The 18947-nt window shown below is 41.2% G+C and overlaps 2 protein-coding genes across 6 annotated transcripts; one reads left to right on the forward strand and one right to left on the reverse strand.

Moving 5' to 3' along the window:
* Positions 1-100: 100 nt before the first annotated feature.
* Positions 101-11538, reverse strand: msh4 (mutS homolog 4). Of its 5 annotated transcripts, none has more exons than XM_058091281.1 (19): positions 9879-11538; positions 9118-9276; positions 8890-9056; positions 8696-8806; positions 8511-8626; positions 8263-8436; positions 7608-7780; positions 7456-7473; positions 7028-7167; positions 6788-6935; positions 5514-5650; positions 4843-4946; positions 4465-4589; positions 3032-3232; positions 2845-2963; positions 2647-2775; positions 2374-2548; positions 641-729; positions 101-480 (listed from the first exon to the last, which is right to left on the reverse strand). In XM_058091281.1, exons 1-19 carry the CDS (start codon positions 10078-10080, stop codon positions 292-294), a joined length of 2676 nt encoding a protein of 891 aa, XP_057947264.1. In that variant the 5' UTR covers positions 10081-11538; the 3' UTR covers positions 101-291. The 5 variants fall into 5 exon arrangements, 4 of the variants coding, with proteins under 4 accessions (XP_057947264.1, XP_057947263.1, XP_057947262.1 ...); XM_058091280.1 differs by having other exon boundaries at positions 6788-6938; XM_058091279.1 differs by having other exon boundaries at positions 6788-6957; positions 7456-7523; positions 9879-11534.
* On the forward strand, positions 10286-11583 carry vcpkmt (valosin containing protein lysine (K) methyltransferase). The gene is made up of 5 exons (XM_058091286.1): positions 10286-10704; positions 10805-10918; positions 11026-11098; positions 11176-11295; positions 11409-11583. The coding sequence occupies exons 1-5, from the start codon at positions 10340-10342 to the stop codon at positions 11523-11525; spliced, it is 789 nt and encodes a 262-aa protein (XP_057947269.1). The 5' UTR covers positions 10286-10339; the 3' UTR covers positions 11526-11583.
* The last annotated feature ends 7364 nt before the right edge of the window (positions 11584-18947 follow it).

Here is an 18947-nt window from a genome sequence, read left to right on the forward strand (position 1 = left end):
TTACACATAGACATTACATTTGTTTGGCCAGAATAAAATAATTGGTCCCACTGCCTCTTGGTTAAAAAAACACTAGTAATATAAAAGAAAAGTAATCAAAAAAATAAAAATAGTTTTTTAATTGACATTTCAGCTTGGTAACATCTCACTTAAATTTCCGCCCATTTCCTGAATGTCATCAATCATCCATACAGTAGCAGTAAATGGCAAACTAAACAATTGTATGTTCATGTTCCATTGTGATGTGAGTCTGGGTCAGCTGTTCATCATCATGAAGATTGTATTACTCTTTTAACTGTCCATGGGTCCTGGCAGCCCTGCAGCCTCGAGCTCTGCATCATACTGCCTCCTCAGGCCCTTCAGATACATGCGCAAGCTGTCCGGGTCAAGTCTGGAGTTTCTGGCAGTCTGCAGGAGGCGTGTGGCCAAGCAGTACAGAGCACGCTGTCTCTCTATTTCCGGATCACTCTTACGTTTGGCCTTAGAATCAACATCAAATACACATTTAAAGGCCCATCTGTAAAAATATTCAAAATAACGTTGTTGTTCTACTGTTCTACATGCTGCTTAAGTTCTTAAATTCACTCAAGGAGGAATAGGAATATGTTGACGCATCAACAGTCAAATTAACAAAACCTACCAAAAGCTGCTTGCTGACTTTGGCGGCAAATTCTTTTGCCTCCTGGATTATGCTTGAAGGGAATGAGGTCATTTCTGCTGCTCTGAGACCTAAAATAGCCAAAGATTTGTAAGATTTGTTGGCAACTTTCTAATGAACAATTAACTACAATCATCCCTCTGGTTTCAGTCATGTTACATTAAGGTAGTCGTTCTCAATTTTTTTCTGTACGATTTGAAATACTAGAGAAACGGATAATATATATTTATGTGTACTGTACAGACTGCACTCGAAATGGAAACCATAAAATACAACACAATGGAGAGCATTCAAGCATATTCAAGAGTGAAATTACATGTTGAGTACTATAAACGTGTACATGTTGGCAGGTCTGCACCAACAATACAAGTATTCCCTGCCTCATGTCTGTCTCTGGTCCCTTGATTGATGGAGGGTAAAACTTTCTCCTTGGCAGACAGGGAGGTACCATAAACGCCCCATCTCCACATTTTACTAATGTTCCTACAAAGATGTCATTCCACTAACCCACTGCTTGTCAGTTCTCTGTAAACCTTTTTGCTAGCAACATGTTGGCTACCAAACATTCTGTCGTGGTGTGCAGCCCTCATTCTATCAATGTCATCTTTCCGAATTATCAAATTCTTTGTAGCACCCTTGATGCTGATTCTCAACTACCCCAGATTCCTGCACTTGAAGAGACCAGTGCTCCAGTGCGCTGGGGAAAAATATTGGACACTGACCAGGACACACTCAAATGCCATTTTGATACATGAGAGCTGTGGTTCACTTCCCTGCGCCCTTACCATACACATCCTCACCTCATACGGCACCCTAACTGCCTTACACGCCCCGACTGTGACCTTCAGATTGACTTGTATAAGAAGGAATGGGACACTCTACTGTCCCTCCTTCCCTCCCCCACCGGAGAAGAGCCTGTCATCCAAATTTTGTGGACTGACATCTTTGCTGGACCTGCTGGCGGGGTTTGTCTATTACCAGACCAGAAGAGGCCAGAAGTCTTAGACCAGTGGCCCAATCTGCCATGTCTGCGGGTGACTGGGACTTGGTGCAAGGGTCTTCACTAGTCCTCCACTACAGCCTCTCCTTGTCCATGTATCGGCTTAAACATACTGATTCCATGACATGCTCTTTTGAGTTTGTGGAGAACTGTCATTCACATGGTCGCCAATGACCTCCTGAGCAACGTCAAGGTCAAGGTCCAAAGGTATGTATGGTCTGCTGGCCCATATGATGTTGGCAGATATTCTATAGTGAAAAAAAGTTCTCCTCTTGTTCTGGGTGGAAGTGGTACAGTTTTGTCTTCTTACTTTGTCCTTCTTCCCCACTTAGCTTCAAACTATTTATTAGGTTTATAATAAAGAAATTGGAGGCTAACTTGTTAGCTCGGTAGCTTGCTATGCTTGGAGCGACAGCCATCTTTTATGTCCCAGCAGGGATCCCGTAGCCTGCACATAAGAGTTGCACAATGTGGTGTAAACACACCCAGCAGTAGTGCAGAGGATGGATAACAGGCTGATATCCATCTAGTTTTTAATACCATGCGATTACACCCACATAATGTTCAAGATACTACAACAAGAAAAACGTTCCCAATGCAGAAATATTGCATTAGTTTTTAATATTGAATCCTACTTGAAGTAAATAAATTTTTCGTGGTCGGGTCTGGAACCAATTAATTCCAATAAACAAGGAATATTTGACAGACTGAGTACCGTAGTGTCTTTCCTCAGAGCATCCTTGACTCAATAAGTGCGTGTACACCACACTCTCAGTACCAGCGCCACGAGCGCGTGTATGCTGAACCTGCATGTGCTGGTTCTCCACGTTGGGATACAGAGACTCCAGCTGGCACAGCTCAAGGTAGTGTGTGGCAAACAGAGTGAAGGCCTAAAAACAACAACACACCTAAAATGCTTACACCACAGGGAAACCAAAATATGTAATAAACAGACAGATTTAGCTGATTATAGAAAGATTTGGTTTACCTTGAGGTTGAGAAGAAACTCACAAACCGAGTGACACATCCCGATGCCTTCCTCAGCACTGGTGCCACGGCCCAGCTCATCAATTATGATGAGGGACCGGTCACTAACGTTGTGGATTATATATGAGATCTTTGGGGGAGGTAAAATGTTGTGAATTATGAAACTGTGTCTTCTTTTCCACAACATTTTACAAAGTACCTCTTTCATTTCTAACATGAACGTAGAAGAGCTGGTTTCGAAATCGTCATCCACGCCAATTCTGGTGAAGATTTGATCAGCGACACGAAAAGAGGCATACTCTGCAGGGACAAAAGAACCTGTACAAAAAAAAAAATCACTCAAACTTCAAATAATATTACTTATATATTATCATATTACTACAGACCTATTTGAGCCATGATCTGACACAGCGCCACCTGTTTCAGATATGTGGATTTCCCACTCATATTTGGCCCAGTGATGATGACAAAGTTGCTGCCCTCAGAGACGTAGCAGTTGTTGGATACAAGCTGTTGTCCAGCCATTCTCTCCAGGATTGGGTGACGACCCTGCTTGAGGGCAAGTGTGTCTGTGAACTCTGGACGCACTGACAGACACATGAATATCATTTTAAATAAACATATTCAAAGTGGGAATGCACAGTTAAGGTGATAATACCCTAGTCAAATTTTGGTTCATCATAGGTATATGTTGACTTTTCTGATTGGACATGACACAAGGAGGTGACAAAAGACAGTAAGAAAGTTGTGCTAAATATTAATCAAAAATATCCACCAATTTTTTATTGTCTTTTTTTACATTTTGAAAATTATTCATGGGGCGGCACGGTAGTCTAGTGGTTAGCGCGCAGACCTCACAGCTAGGTGACCAGGATTCAATTCCACCCTCGGCCATCTCTGTGTGGAGTTTGCATGTTCTCCCCATGCATGCGTGGGTTTTCTCCGGTTTTACTCCGGTTTCCTCCCACATTCCAAAAAACATGCTAGGTTAATTTGGCGACTCCAAATTGTCCATAGGTATGAATGTGAGTGTGAATGGTTGTTTGTCTATATGTGCCCTGTGATTGGCTGGCCACCAGTCCAGGGTGTACCCCGCCTCTCGCCCATAGACAGCTGGGATAGGCTCCAGCATCCCCCGCGACCCTTGTGAGGAAAAAGCGGTAGAAAATGAATGAATGAATAATTCAACATTAGGCAACGGTATGAATAATTAGGGGTTTTACTAGATGTGGTATTTACGTTCTATTTGGCACATTCACGCATGATCGCTTTATTGCAGCACAACTAATAAATCTATATAGATTTATCATGAAAGCACAGTTATGTTCATGTATGTTGATATGAAGATTGGGGGGGGTTATGTACTTCATTCAACAAGCCACAAGGGCACATTTGAGACCTGTTGTCCTCCCTTTTGGGGACCTGACAGCACCCTAGTCAAATAGCATACAGTCAAACAGATAAAGTATTACATGTACTGTATATAACATTTGAAACGTAGCTGTCTGCAGTGGTGACAGTGAGTTAGCTGTTCTCCAGTGGGGAGATCTGTATTGGGAAGTACAGCACAGGAAGGTAATCTCAGCATAAGCTGGCAGCAAGTCAGCATGTGCCTGCGGACAGACACTTTCAGACAGCTGAGGACCCAACTCGCCACCTTTGAGACTGGCTGGGTGCGCCCTATCCTCAAGGCCCAGCAGAACTGCCAGCTCATTGACACTTGCCGAGTACGGCCTTACGTGACAACTGTTAGAGACTGGAAATGGAATTTTATCAAGTTTGACAGCTTGACAAGAGATCAGCCGTGGTTCATACTCACCATAGTCTGAGAGGGTGCACGCGTTTGCCAGCGACAGCAGCATATCCAGCATAGATACAGCATCAGACAGTTTGTAAAGGCAGTGGATGTGCTCACGGATTGTGCTGAGCAGTTGACATATCACCCTTGGAAGGAGACATATGTACAGACAAATATTATTTTACAAACAGAACTGAATTGACGTTTAATTAAGAGTTTGTCCTTTTTTTCAATGACTAAAATTAATAATAGAAATTCCATAATTATTCTTACAATCATTTTAAGGGTCACAAGGACAGGCAGTGGACAAAGCCATCACTTTGAACATTATGTAAATAATCCCATGCATGAAAGACAACAGTGTGCTTATTCTGAGTCAGAGTGTGACGCTATCCTCACACATAGGACATGTGAAAGATTTCCCTCAGGGCTTCATCACAGCGGTCATTCATCTTCATCAGGTCCGTGGTTGTGAAGCCGTAGTTGTCCTTGTGTCTGGTGACCTGAGGGAAGGGATGTTGAAAGCCACCAATTATGCTCGTAAATGAAATCACACTTGCAGTATGTCACCATAAAGACAATAAGAGAGTATTAAACGCAGTGATAAAACAAAGAACTTTGAACCCACATGAGAAATGCCATGGACTGTACTGTGTTACCATTCATGCATTCATTTTCTGCCGCTTATCCTTACGAAGGTCGCGGGGATGCTGGAGCCTATCCCAGCTGTCTTGGTGCGAGAGGCGGGGTACACCCTGGACTGGTCGCTAGCCAATCACAGGGCACATATAGACAAACAACCATTCACACTCACTTTCATACCTATGGACAATTTGGAATCGCCAATTAACCTAGCATGTTTTTGGAATGTGGGAGGAAACCGGAGTACCCGGAAAAAACCCACGCATGCACGGGGAGAACATGCAAACTCCACACAGAGATGGTCGATGGTGGAATTGAACTTGGGTCTCCCAGCTGTGAGGTGGCCTGCGCGCTAACCGTTCGTCCGTTGTGCAGCCGCAAGGAATATTAATTTAAGAAAAAAAAACTTACACTTAATATACTTATACCTTGATGAACTCCGGAGGAAGTTTCCCTTCAGGCAAGAACATTCCTTCCAGTTTCATCTGAATGAAGAAACCGCGAGCTGTGCTAAAGCTGGTGCGCATGGGAAAACCATATTTCTCCGCCGTCTGGTTCACTAATCCTAGGAAACACAATAACTATTCACATCGGATATGAGATCACACTTTATTTGTAAAAACCAGCAACAAAAGAAAGAAGATTGAAAGATTAAAGACAAGGAAGATTAATCCATAGCACACGCATTCATTTTTGGCAAAATGGGGTGCACTTCTTGACTAAAACCAGCAGAGGCGCTGTTCACTCAGTACAGTGATCCCTCATTTATCACAGTTAATGGGTATTCATGGAAAGTGAATTTCCGTATTCATTCATTCATTTTCTACCGCTTTTCCTCACGAGGGTCACGGGGGTGCTGGAGCCTATCCCAGCTGTCTTTGGGCGAGAGGTCCAAAGACTGGTCGCCAGCCAATCACAGGGCACATATAGACAAACAACCATTCACACTCACATTCATACCTACGGACAATTTGGAGTTGCCAATTAACCTAGCATGTTTTTGGAATGTGGGAGGAAACCGGAGTACCCGGAGAAAACCCACGCATGCACGGGGAGAACATGCAAACTCCACACCATGATGGCCGAGGGTGGAATTGAACCCTAGTCTCCTAGCTGTGAGGTCTGCGCGCTAACCACTCGACCGCCGTGCCACCCTGAAGTAGGATTCATTCATTCATTTTCTACCGCTTTTTCCTCACAAAGGTCGCGGGGGGGCTGGAGCCTATCCCAGCTGTCTTTGGGCTAGAGGCGGGGTACACCCTGGACTGGTGGCCAGCCAATCACAGGGCACATATAGACAAACAACCATTCACACTCACATTCATACCTATGGACAATTTGGAGTTGCCAATTAACCTAGCATGTTTTTGGAATGTGGGAGGAAACCGGAGTACCCGGAGAAAACCCACGCATGCACGGGGAGAACATGCAAACTCCACACCATGAAGGCCGAGGGTGGAATTGAACCCTAGTCTCCTAGCTGTGAGGTCTGCGCGCTAACCACTCGTCCACCGTGCCGCCCTGAAGTAGGATTCCTTCTTTATAAATGAAATAGTTTCATAGTTATGACTTGCTGACGTTGTCCCCCCAAAATACATACACATCATAAAAAGTGACTCATATGACATTTAGAGTACAAGTTGCACACAAACAAACCCGCACCTATGAAACACACAACGCAACACATATCAAGAGTACCCACCTGCAATGTCGTCCACAATTTCCGTATAAGCTCGACGGGCAATGTCAAGGAACTCGTTGATGTTGGGGCGCACGGCGTAGCACTTCTGCATGCGCATGTTGAGGCTCCCCTTCAGATAGGTGGTGTCATCGTTAACGACGGTGTGGATCTGCTTCAAAATCATGTCAAACCTGAAGGTGTATGCAAGCCATTTTCTAAGTACACAAAACACACACAACGGTTCCCACTAGACTTGCTTACCTGCTGTCCTCCAATGATGTCGTGTAGGCCTTGAGGAGAGCTGTGTTGCAGTTCTTCAACACCACCTTCAACTGTGGCACCAGATCCAAAGTGTGTTTCAACTGAATGACGTGTGCAATCTTGGCTTCTGCAATTATAACCTATCATCCCAGTAACGGTCAATATACTGTACATATGCCCATATTGACACATGAAATTACATTACTTTATTTTACCAATTATTTTGCCTATCCCTATTAATGTAATGTACTCATATGTCAGTATTACAAATAAATTTGATTTTTTTTCCAATGACTTTCCAAAGGAGGACACAGTTTTATATGTATTTTGATCACAAATGACCAATTGAGATTCTGAACTGCACAATATGTTAGTAATGTCCATTATTTAATATGATGCCATAGCACCAAATAAAACACTTTACATACCGTTTCTTGTTTGGGCACCTGCACCAGAACAGAGAGCAACTGGTCAATATCAAGGAAATGACCTATGGCTTAGTGAAGGACAAAGAAAAATATTGAAATGATTTTGCCAGTTTGCAGCAAAGTCAGTGTGAATAAATGTGTTTGTTCCGTACCATTCCTCAATCCGAAGAACAACTCTTCATTCTGCAGCATCTCCTCAATGGCGTCCAAGCGTATGTTGATGGTGTCTACATCGACCAAAGGCTCCAGAATATTAGAGCGTAACCTTCTGGCGCCACCGAGGGTTTTCGTGTGGTTAAGGACACCTAAAAGTGTATGATCGCTCCTGTGCACACAGTAAATACAGTGGTACATCCCTCTCCCTATGATTCATGCTCTAGAACCGTGGTTCCCAAACTTTTTTTGCAGTGGCCCCCTTTTGGGTGCAAAATAACCCACCCACCGTAAAGCTAAAGAAAGTGGTAAATTGTAGCATAATGCTGTGGGCTTGCAGAATCATGACAGTATGACGTGTTATTCCATAAAGTGCTGTCTTGCACATAAGTGGAATTGTGTCAGTTGATGTAAACAAAGTTGGCAGAGCACATTTGTTGTTGTGTATGCATTATTGGGCATAACATGAGTGCCAGATGAGAAACACAAGTGAATTCATTGTTTCCTATGGGAAAATTTGTTGTAGTTTTCATACGAATCTGCTTTTGACTGACCCTTTGCAACATATAAAAACAAAGAAAACCTGTATATATCTGAAACAGTGGCAGCACCCAACACATCCAACACATGTGATGACGATTCGTGATCACTTACCTGTGGTCTCTGTTATTGACTACCAGCTCCATGTTACTGGCTGATGCCGAGTCGATCATAGCCGTCTGTTCGCTGCCTTTAAAGCTAACTTTGAGCGACTTGGTAGCATACACAGAGTTCTGAATAAACTCTAAATACTTCAGCAATGCAGCTGCAGACGCTAGGCAATAATATCTGCACAAATGGGGACATTTGGTAATAAAACTTATAAAATAAAACATTTTTTTTGCACATTATTTTCCTCATACTTGGCTTGAACTTCCATGAGGACAGTGCTGAATTCTGGAGCACAAAGCTGCTGGATGTATTCTAGCCCCTTCTTCTCATTAAAATATTTCCTTTGGATTGCAGTAAAAGCAACACCCTGACAAACAAAATGGAAACACTTGCACTAATGACAGTTTCTATGGATCACATATTTTTGCATCGACACCTGAAAGTTCTCTGTGATGAGGCTGAACAGCTTCGTCCCTTTTCCCTTCTCACTAGCGGTGTCTGGCATCAGTATCTCCATTGGCAACAAGATATGCACCTTGGTTATAACCTAAACAAATGTACAGTACAGAACAGTGTCATTTCAATACAATTATAATGTATGTGTCTTGATGTGCCTAATGTGTACAGTACCTTAGCATAGGTTCCAGTGTCTGCAAACTGAGAGAGTACAAGCTCTGGACATTTCAAGTTAAGGCTGGCCATTCCGATCTCGCCCCTGGCCAGACCACGGCCTTCAACCAATGCCACAATCACAGATGCACCAGACGCCGTGGTTGCAGAGGAGCAACTTGTAGGGGCTAGTAAAAGACATATTGAAGTGAGACAATGCAGTGGTTTTAACTTTCAGTGTTTTTGTACCAGTGTGATCACTTCGCGGTGTCTGTCCAGGATGTGCGGCCCCTGCTGAACCTGGGGTCTTCCTGAATTTTGGCGTTCCTCCACGGTTGCGGAGGGAGGAACTGTCAGAGGTTGAGGCAAGGTGGGGTGGATTGGTGTTGACGAACTGGAAGCTGTGACCTTTGTCAACAAAGGGCAGAGAGGGTATCTTTTACTGACCAAAAATATAGACAACAGTAACCCCCACATTCCAAAAACATGCTAGGTTAATTGGCGACTCCAAATTGTCCATAGGTATGAATGTGAGTGTGAATGGTTGTTTGTCTATTTGTGCCCTGTGATTGGCTGGCGACCAGTCCAGGATGTACCCCGCCTCTCGCCCCAAGACGGCTGGGATAGGCTCCAGCACAATTTTATTTTTACTTTACTTTATGTCTGTTCTTACTACTGTGAGCTGACTGTAAATGTGGCTTGTGTAGTCAAAGGATCAAGTATCTACAGTAGCCAGTATTGGTTGTTTGTGTTTCAAAGCTATTTCAAACAAGTTATGCAATAACATATCTGCAGTACTAACCGGAAGCTGTGACCTTTCTCAACAAAAGGCGGAGAGGGTATCTTTTACTGACCTCTATACTCAATACAAAAATATAGACAACAGTTTCCACGTTCATAGTGATTTGTTGTGGCACTTTATTGTCTCAGACATTGCTGAATTTAGCTTGACATGGTTGTGGCATCTTGTACTAGCTTAACCCCCCCACTGACGCTTACACTACAATTACCTGTAGCTGTACGTGGAAGTGATGGACCACTGCTGTCATGAGTACTGCCCCCATCCAAACTTGAAGAACCGGGGGAACCTGACACTGGGTTGTAAGAAGTGGTTTCATTTGGGGCACTTCTGTCAACCGGAGTGACGTTTGAACTCTGCCCACTTTCTGTAGTATCGGTACTTGCTATTTCCTCTGTGCTACTACGAAACATTGCTAATGTCAAAAATTTCTCAGGATATTTTATATATTTACCAAGTCATTAGTTCAACTGCAAAGTTAATATGCTAGAAAAGGCATTTGAAAGAGGATGTTGTTAGCTAAAAAAAAATACTGCCGTCTCGTGAGGCAGGTGTCTGGCGCTCGCATGTGCGCATGCTCGTCAATGTGTTCAAAAATACGAGCTGAGAAGTTTGTGATTTATATGGACAGATTTACTATTCCAGCTGATTGCATTTCTTAAAAACAACGAAATGATGACAAAGCTAAAACATAGTTCGGGGTCTCATTCTGGCCCAGCAAAACGTCGCTCTCTTATTTTGAAAATACCAAACAACTTCTATTTCCTCTCTGGCGTAGCCAACATGGCGGCGCACCGTGAGCTAAACTATTTTGTGAGAGAAATTGAGCTAAATGACGGTTCGGTCTTGAAAGTGAATCAGTGTTACATGGGGGACGTGGGTTGCGTGGTTTGGGACGCAGCCATTGTTCTTGCAAAGTATTTAGAAACGAAGCTATTTCACGATCCATCCTCAGGAGTGAACTTGTGGGCTGGCCGAAGAGTGGTGGAGTTAGGAGCTGGCACTGGGGTGGTTGGATTGATGGCAGCCACACTAGGGTGAGTGTACTATATACTTTATATATTTAACGTATTAAACACCACCACACACCATTATTAAATGCCAGTTAATTCATATTTTCTGTATTGATTTCCAAAGCGCTCATGTTAGTGTGACAGACTTGGAGGAGCTACAGAGCCTCCTGAAGATCAACATCCAAGACAACCAGACTCTCATCCGTAGTGGGTCCATAACTGCCAAGGTACTGAAATGGTTTGTACTATTTTGTTTTTAATATGACAGATTGTCTGTTGGTAGTACTATATCCACATTACAAGTACAGTACTGGATGTGTTACTTTGAGATATTTCTTTTCCCAGGGGTGAAGATGTATCCCATTTCCTGCCATTTCCTAACTATATCCTCATGGCAGATTGTATTTATTATGAACAGGTAGTTCCAAATTCGACTCACGTCCGAGTGTCACTATATCTACTAACAACAGTGTACTAAATCTGTCATCCGCACAGTCGATTGCTCCACTGGTGGAGACCTTGAAGCTGCTCGCTGGACCAGAGACCTGCATCATTTGTTGCTACGAGCAACGCACCGAGGGCATCAACCCAAAAGTGGAAAGGCAGTTTTTTGAGGTGAGAGTGTAACTATGTTTTGACTAGTTTTAATATATTATAATGTACAAACAACATATATTTTTCCTTGCTACATAGTGGATCACTGTTGCCCTTTATTTCTTATCTTTCAGTTATTGCAACAAAGCTTCAGCTGTGAAGAAATCCCTTTGAGTAAACACGATCAAGAATTTAGTAGTCCAGACATCCACATCCTACACATCAGAAAAAAAATGGCGCTTGTAAGATGACATTTGTGTATGGTTTGGGAAAAAAAACAACAAATAAATCTCTTTAGGTAGCAAATTAAGAGTCTGTTTCTGCTGTGTATAATTTTGATTAAATAATTCTAACATTATATAATAATAAATAAATTATATAATATATATTATATAAATAGTATATTATAAATAAATATAATATTATATTAATTTATATATAATAAACACAATAATTATAATATAATTGTGAATAATGTTATTTCCACTGCAGCATAGTCAAAGCATTGCCCAGGTTGAACACTAGGTGGTGCTGGTTGCTATAAAACTAAAACACTTCTTTTTTGTTGTTGTTGTTAAACATTGTTTTGATAACATTTTAATATCTCATGACAACCTGCACCAGCATCAGTGATTACAAACCAAAGTCCCTTTCATCTAAAATTTGTACTGCAGTATTTATTGACCTAATCTAAGACTGTATCACAGATGACAACTATAAGTGCCAAAGCCCTGTGCCCGTATTTTTCCTCCATATGAGAGAAATTCCAGCCCGTGTCCCAGATGAGGTGTGAGATTATGGCTCTTTTACAAGCATAAACTATGATCCCAAAGGCATGCAAGGGCCTCTCACAGCCATTCATGCTGCTCACTCCTGAGCTTTAATGCTACAAGTTGGTTGCCAATTCCCAAATCACAAAGGTGCCTGTATAACAGGGGTGGGCAAACTACGGCCCGGGGGCCACATGCGGCCCACCAAGCGTTTGAATCCGGCCCGCCAGTTGCTTTCTAAGTAACTTCAACTTTTAACATACAAACTGGCAACATGACTTGCAAGTCGGATGTCTGATTTAGTAAAAAATAAACAACAAAACTGTAAAATTAAATGACATAGTTTGATGTGGTGTGATGTTTAAAGTGCTCCTAAAAAAGGGACATACAACTGATATAGGATAACACTTTTACAGATAAAATTAGACAAATAATTCAAGGAAAATGATAAGCATAAAATAGTGTGTGTGTGTTAAATACGTATATGTTCTGGCCCCCCAGACAATTTTGTTAACTCAATGCGGCCCTCGAGTCCAAATATTTGCCCACCCCTGCTGTATAAGGTAACTGCTAGAGTCCCATTAAGTACTGAAATTGGTTTATATGAGAACACATTGGGGTCATTTACAGCATTTTTATAGAAATTAGTTAGTTGTTTTATTGATTATAACTCCTAATTACATTTGGAAGTAACTGCCATTGATGTAATGCTCAGTTTCAGATTGGGTCTGATGAGTTTTGTCTGTATTTAGAGGTGAAAACAACATGAAAACCAGAGAGTTGTCAATGGGTGAAAAACAAGCACTTGTGAATCTGAGAGAAGTGACTATGTCCATTATTTGGGCAAGGGTTGATGCTTCATTTTCTCTCAGATTGTTATGTTGTTTTCACCTCTAAATGCAGTCTACACGGGCAAAAACCCATCCTATCCGGTCTGAAACTGAGCATAGACATTCAGTGCTTTCTATTGACTGAATAACCAAAGCAATGGCACACACCAGGGCAATAAAACACACCCATCAGTCACATGTTCCAATACTGGTGCCCCATAAAAAATGTCCGAGTTCAACCAAAAGTTGTGCAACTGATCCAGATGTAAATACTGTACCTGGAAATAAAAGCTTAAATGAAGGAATTGTGGGCGGCACGGTGGACTAGTGGTTAGCACGCAGACCTCACAGCTAGGAGATCAGGGTTCAATTCCACTCTCGGTCATCTCTGTGTTGAGTTGGCATGTTCTCCCTGTGCATGCGTGGGTTTTCTCTGGGTTTAATTGGCGACTCCAAATTGTCCATAGGTATGAATGTGAGTGTGAATGGTTGTTTGTCTATATGTGCCCTGTGATTGGCTGGCCACCAGTCCAGGGTGTACCCCGCCTCACGCCCGAAGACAGCTGGGATAGGCTCCAGCACCCCCAGTGACCAGTGATAAGCGGTAGAAAATGAATGAATGAATGTTTTATTTGTGTCTATTTATGTCTTACGGGAAATACAAGTGTATAGGTGACTATAGGGGTGCTATTTCATCCCTAGAGGCCTCTAATAATGTAAAAAGCGGTAGAAAATGAATGAATGAATGAAGGAATTGTATCACTCACTGCATGTCCAGGTGACTGGTGTGTGTGAGAGATGGGAAGAAAAGCTCTGCTTGCTGGGGAAAAGCCACGTAAATCTGTAAACCTCGACTTCTTCTGTAGCCAATAAGTGTACATTTAACACCTTGCACTAATCATGATCAAGTTTTGGCTTCCCTTAATTAATGCAACTCACAGGTAATGAGTCCCTAAACACATCACGGTGGACCCGGGGGGGTAATTTGAATATTGCAAATGAGCATCGCTATTATTGTGTATGCTATCCTGCTACACGGCAACATAGAAGTCTCTTGATGAAATAATTTAGAATGTGGAGTCTCCCTGGCGTCCTCTCCTTGTCTATAAATGTTCCAAAAGTAATTTCCAGCAGTGTTGTGATAGTCTTTGCTAATTAGGCTAGCACTACTGGGGAATACAGCAAGGCTCATAGCAAAACTGGGGGGGGGGCTTACGATGATGCGATGGCATGTGTGTATGTCTGTTGTCATTACACACACACTCTCAACTGTAAACACTGTAAAGCACGGAATATGTGCTGTATATGCAGCCTGGAGGCAGAATGGGGGGGCAATATCTGCCAACAGATGGTGCTATAAGCTGAAAGAAAACGGAATTGAACAATTTATGAATAACTAAATAAGCACATGGTGCACATTGTAGAATTAATTGTTCTTTTATGCAGGAATAAAATAATAGAATTAGAGTATATTCATTAATGGAAAACATTATTAGACCACCCCTGCCTGGCACAACTAAAAGTACATTTATTTGGACAAATATCATAACAAAAATAGCTCATAAGAGTTATATTTGTTGGCAGTACAATGCTATAGCTACTGTTATAAGAACTTAAGTGATGTTGGTTATACGCTATTTTTGTTATCATCATTATATCTGCCCAAACAAATGTACTTTTAGTTGTGCCAGGCATTAAAATGGATCAATAAAGTAAAGAAACAAGGGTGGTTGTATTTTTGTCCATGACTATATGAATATATACATGTATGTGAGCGTATATGCTTGTTTACAAATGGTATACTGTACTGCACATTGATGCTCTGATATATACACAATATTGATACACAAGTATTGATTACATAATGTATATATATGTTTATTTTTATTTTACTTTTTTATTTTAAATTTACAGATAATTGTTTTTTTAAAAATGTCTGTTTTGGGCTGCACGGTGGTAGAGTGGTTAGCGCGCAGGCCTCACAGCTAGGAGACCCGAGTTCAATTCCACCCTCAGCCATCTCTGTGTGGAGTTTTGTGAGGATTTTTTTTCGGGTACTCCGGTTTCCTCCCACATTCCAAAAACATGCTAGGTTAATTAGCGACTCCAAATTGTCCATAGGTATGAATGTGAGTGTGAATGGTTGTTTGTCTATATGTGCCCTGTGATTGGTTGGCCACCAGTCCAGGGTGTACCCCGCCTCTCGCTTGAAGACAGCTGGGATAGGCTCCAGCACCCTCCGCGACCTTCGCAAGGATAAGCGGTAGAAACTGAATGAATGAAATGTCTGTTTTATCTGCAGTAGCTATTTTAATCTCCATATCTGTTATGCAATGCACACACACTCTCAGGTTATTTTTTTATTACAAAAGAAAACAGATGAGTGTAGGAAAGTGTGACTGTGCTCTCCGACTGCATCACGGTCAAATGACACAGAGGAGCCTTTGTATCATCAACGTCATCACCACCACCACCACCACCACGCAGCCCCAAGCCAACAGACAGTAGTGTTCCCCCAATGAAGACTCATTCTCACTCTAATTCAGGAGGGGCTCAAAAATAGATGGCAAACTTAACTGCTTATGGAAAATCCTGCATGAAGGCGTAAGATGTTGCACCCGTAATTTATGTCTTAAATGTTTTATTTGTGTCTATTTATGTCTTATTATCTCCGATTATATCCTATGTCTCTTTTATATTGGGAAATACAAGTGTATAGGTGACTATAGGGGTGCTATTTCATCCCTAGAGGGCTCTATTAATGTAAAAAAACATTTAGAATTCAGTTATCTTTACTGTATATGTTTGACACTTAAAGAATTACCTGTGTAGTTCATATTTTTTTGATGACAGTTGGATTCATTCATAAATTGTCCATAGGTATGAATGTGAGTGTGAATGGTTGTTTGTCTATATGTGCCCTGTGATTGGCTGGCGACCAGTTCGGGGTGTACCCCGCCTCTCGCGTGAAGACAGCTGAGATAGGCTTCAGCACCGCCAGTGACCCTCGTGAGGATAAGCGGTAGAAAATGAATGAATGAATTTATGTTTTATTTGTGTCTATTTATGTCTTATTATCTCCGATTATATCTTGTATTTCCCAATATAAAAGATACATAAGTGTATAGGTGACTATAGGGGTGCTATTTCATCCCTAGAGGGCTCTAATAATGTAAAAAAAACATTTAGAATTCAGTTATCTATGAATGTGCCCTGTGATTGGCTGGCCACCAGTCCAGGGTGTACCCCGCCTCTCGCCCGAAGACAGCTGGGATAGGCTCCAGCACCCCCGCGACCCTTGTGAGGATAAGCGGCATAGAAAATGAATGAATGTATATTCATTAAACTAATAAAACACATTTAGCACCAGAACATCATAGGAGACCTTAGTTCAATTCCATGTCTGCGTGGAGTTTGCATGTTCTCCCCGTGCATGCGTGGGTTTTTTTCTGGGTACTCCGGCTAATTATGAAAGTCATCAATGCCATGTTGTGTGATGCGACATCCCATCATTTAGAGCCTTGATCTATATAGAGCATGTTTCTCCTTGTAAGATGAATCAAAGCAGCAACTGCTCTGTAATTACATGATGACTTGTCAAACATGTAGAATGTAGTTAGTGTTGGCAAAGCTTTTGGAGTGGTCTTGGAACATTTTTTTTTACTTTGTTATTTGACGTGTAAATGGTTGTGAGTGATAGGGTGGATCCAACCAACAAGCCTTTGAAAGAGTGGTGAGGAGGTTACATAAGAACAAAAAAAAAAAAAACTTTATGTCGTGTGAGTAACCTCCCGGTTAAAAAACATGTCCCAACAAATAATTGACTTTTATAGAAATAGATGATCTTTGAGCCAAATAAATGGACTGTAGTGCGCTATGGTGTGTGCAGGACTGATAATGCTCATGTATGACGTACTTGACTTTGCGTGTGTGTGTGTGTGTGTGTGTGTGTGTTTTCCAGCTGAATAAACACACTCCAGCCCAGGGACCAGCCAGCTCACAGAGAAACAGATAAATTTCATTTTTTTTTCACATGAATCGAATCTGTGACTGCTTTTTAAGAAAGAAAAAAAAAGCACAATGTCAGGCCTGTGAATGAGTGCCGCCATTGGCTGTAATTGTGTAATTATTGCACTTTGACCGGGTATATCCAACTAGTTAAATCCAATTGGTCATGTTATACGGTAATCTACACCCACTAAGTTCAACGTATACGTATAAACTTGAACACAAACTCCCAGAACTAACAGCTCCTGTGGAGTGGAAAAAAAAAAAAAAGTGCATGCACATTTTTGCTAACCAAACTAAAGAGATCGTTTAACCGTCCTTGGGGATAAGCTGTGCCTGTGTAAACGCTGACAGAGTGGGTGTTCCCCATACGCCACCGTTTGTGAAACAAATAGACCCCTGTAATAATACGCTTGGCCTCTGTGCTTATGCATTAGAGATCTTACAATATACCAGGTCAGAAATAAGTATATATATATAAGTTCCCACTTAAAATGAAGGTGCAGCTGAGGAATAGAGGAAATGAAAGCAAATATAAAAGACCACATTGTTGTAAAAATACACACAAAACCAGGTTAGGTTTGTATTGCTGTTCGTGAATAGCAGGATTACGCAATATCTACTAAAGAAATTGCCATAGGACTTTTAAAACCCTGCACTCTACTGTCATTCTTGTTGCAAGGGGCAGTGCCCCAATATGTCCAAAAGTTGTGATGCATTACAATACAGCAACGGCACAGTTATTTAATTAGCACAAATTCATTAATAAATGATCGTTGTTTCGTGATTGTGGCCGTACTCCTGCTAAACCTCAACTCTGAATCCCCAATATCAGTTCCTCTTCTCACTTCCTGATGGCATTTATTGAAACACGCATCCGCACGAGTCCTATTTATGTCTTAAATGGTTTATTTTATCTGATTATAGCTACTGTATTGGGTGATATGAGTGTAAAGGTGACTATAGGGTTGCTATTTAATGTCTAGAAAGCTCTAATAATGGTAACAATTGTATTAAACAGGTTTTTTCGATGTTGTAACTACAAAAATATTAAATTGATCAATTATGAATCCTATTTTGCAGTCGGGTGTGGAACCAAAATGTGCAAATTCAACGATTATTACTGAAGAAAATATTAGAAACGATTGGAATCATTCAGAAAATGCATTTATAATACAGTTTAATGGACAAAATATTCATATTTATTTATGTTATTGAGGCAGTGTATATGTATACTGTATTTTTTTGTATTTTTGCAAAGCAAAGCTTATTTAATTCTACCTCCTCTGTTTCACATCAATTACAATTAAATTTGTTCACTTATTCCGTATTCCAAATATTTGCCAATTTGCCAAATAATAAGGCAGCATAACAATGTGGTGCAATAGGAGTCAAGTGTTATAATTATTGTAAATTAATTACCGTATTTTCCGGACTATAAGTCGCACTTTTTTTCATAGGTTGGCTGTTCCTGCGACTTATACTCCAGAGCGACTTATAAATTAAAAAACTGTTGATGTTACATAAACACTGGACATCTTTTCTGTTCATGTTTATTTTTCATGTAGCTGAATAACCATTGTGTTAGCATATCTTACATCTATTCAGCCTGTTCTATATTATTTTATTAATGTTAGAACTTGCCTTCCAAGAGGACGTAATGTCTGTTTTGGTCAAGTCGTTATAAAAAAAGTCGTAAATAAATTACCCGCAAAAAATGCCACTTATACTCCATTTGCTGGGCTTGAGCACCTAACCTTTCAACACAACAAGCCATTGGGGCAGAGTATTATTGATCTAAATGCCCTTACAGTTTTATATAATGCTTTTTGTTATGCAAATTTGGCCAGATTTGGAGCAGGAGGGGATAGAAAAGAAGAAAGTGCGACTTAGGTATGTTTCTAATAATTGTGCATTTTTGGCCTTGTGCGAGTTATACTCCGGGGCGACTTATAGTCCAGAAAATACGGTACATGCACTACTCACAAAAAGTTCAGGATATTTAGCATTTGGGTGAAATTTCAGGCTGAATCTAAAATACAGCATACAACATTTGAAGGTTGAT

This window comes from Doryrhamphus excisus, chromosome 13 (genome assembly GCF_030265055.1).
Source record: "Doryrhamphus excisus isolate RoL2022-K1 chromosome 13, RoL_Dexc_1.0, whole genome shotgun sequence".
NCBI classification, from domain to species: Eukaryota; Metazoa; Chordata; class Actinopteri; order Syngnathiformes; family Syngnathidae; genus Doryrhamphus; species Doryrhamphus excisus.

Bases quoted from the DNA above. Each gene is read 5' to 3' on its own strand.
- msh4 (XM_058091279.1), bottom strand. From the start codon at position 10,080: ATGTTTCGTAGTAGCACAGAGGAAATAGCAAGTACCGATACTACAGAA. The intron at 8,437-8,510 runs GTATGAGGAAAA...CCATTTGTGCAG, and splicing joins CTCATGGAAGTTCAAGCCAA to ATATTATTGCCTAGCGTCTG. The intron at 730-2,373 runs GTACTCAGTCTG...TGGCTATTTTAG, and splicing joins CTCTGAGGAAAGACACTACG to GTCTCAGAGCAGCAGAAATG.
- vcpkmt (XM_058091286.1), top strand. From the start codon at position 10,340: ATGATGACAAAGCTAAAACATAGTTCGGGGTCTCATTCTGGCCCAGCA. The intron at 10,919-11,025 runs GTTTGTACTATT...TTCTTTTCCCAG, and splicing joins ACTGCCAAGGTACTGAAATG to GGGTGAAGATGTATCCCATT. The intron at 11,099-11,175 runs GTAGTTCCAAAT...TCATCCGCACAG, and splicing joins ATTGTATTTATTATGAACAG to TCGATTGCTCCACTGGTGGA.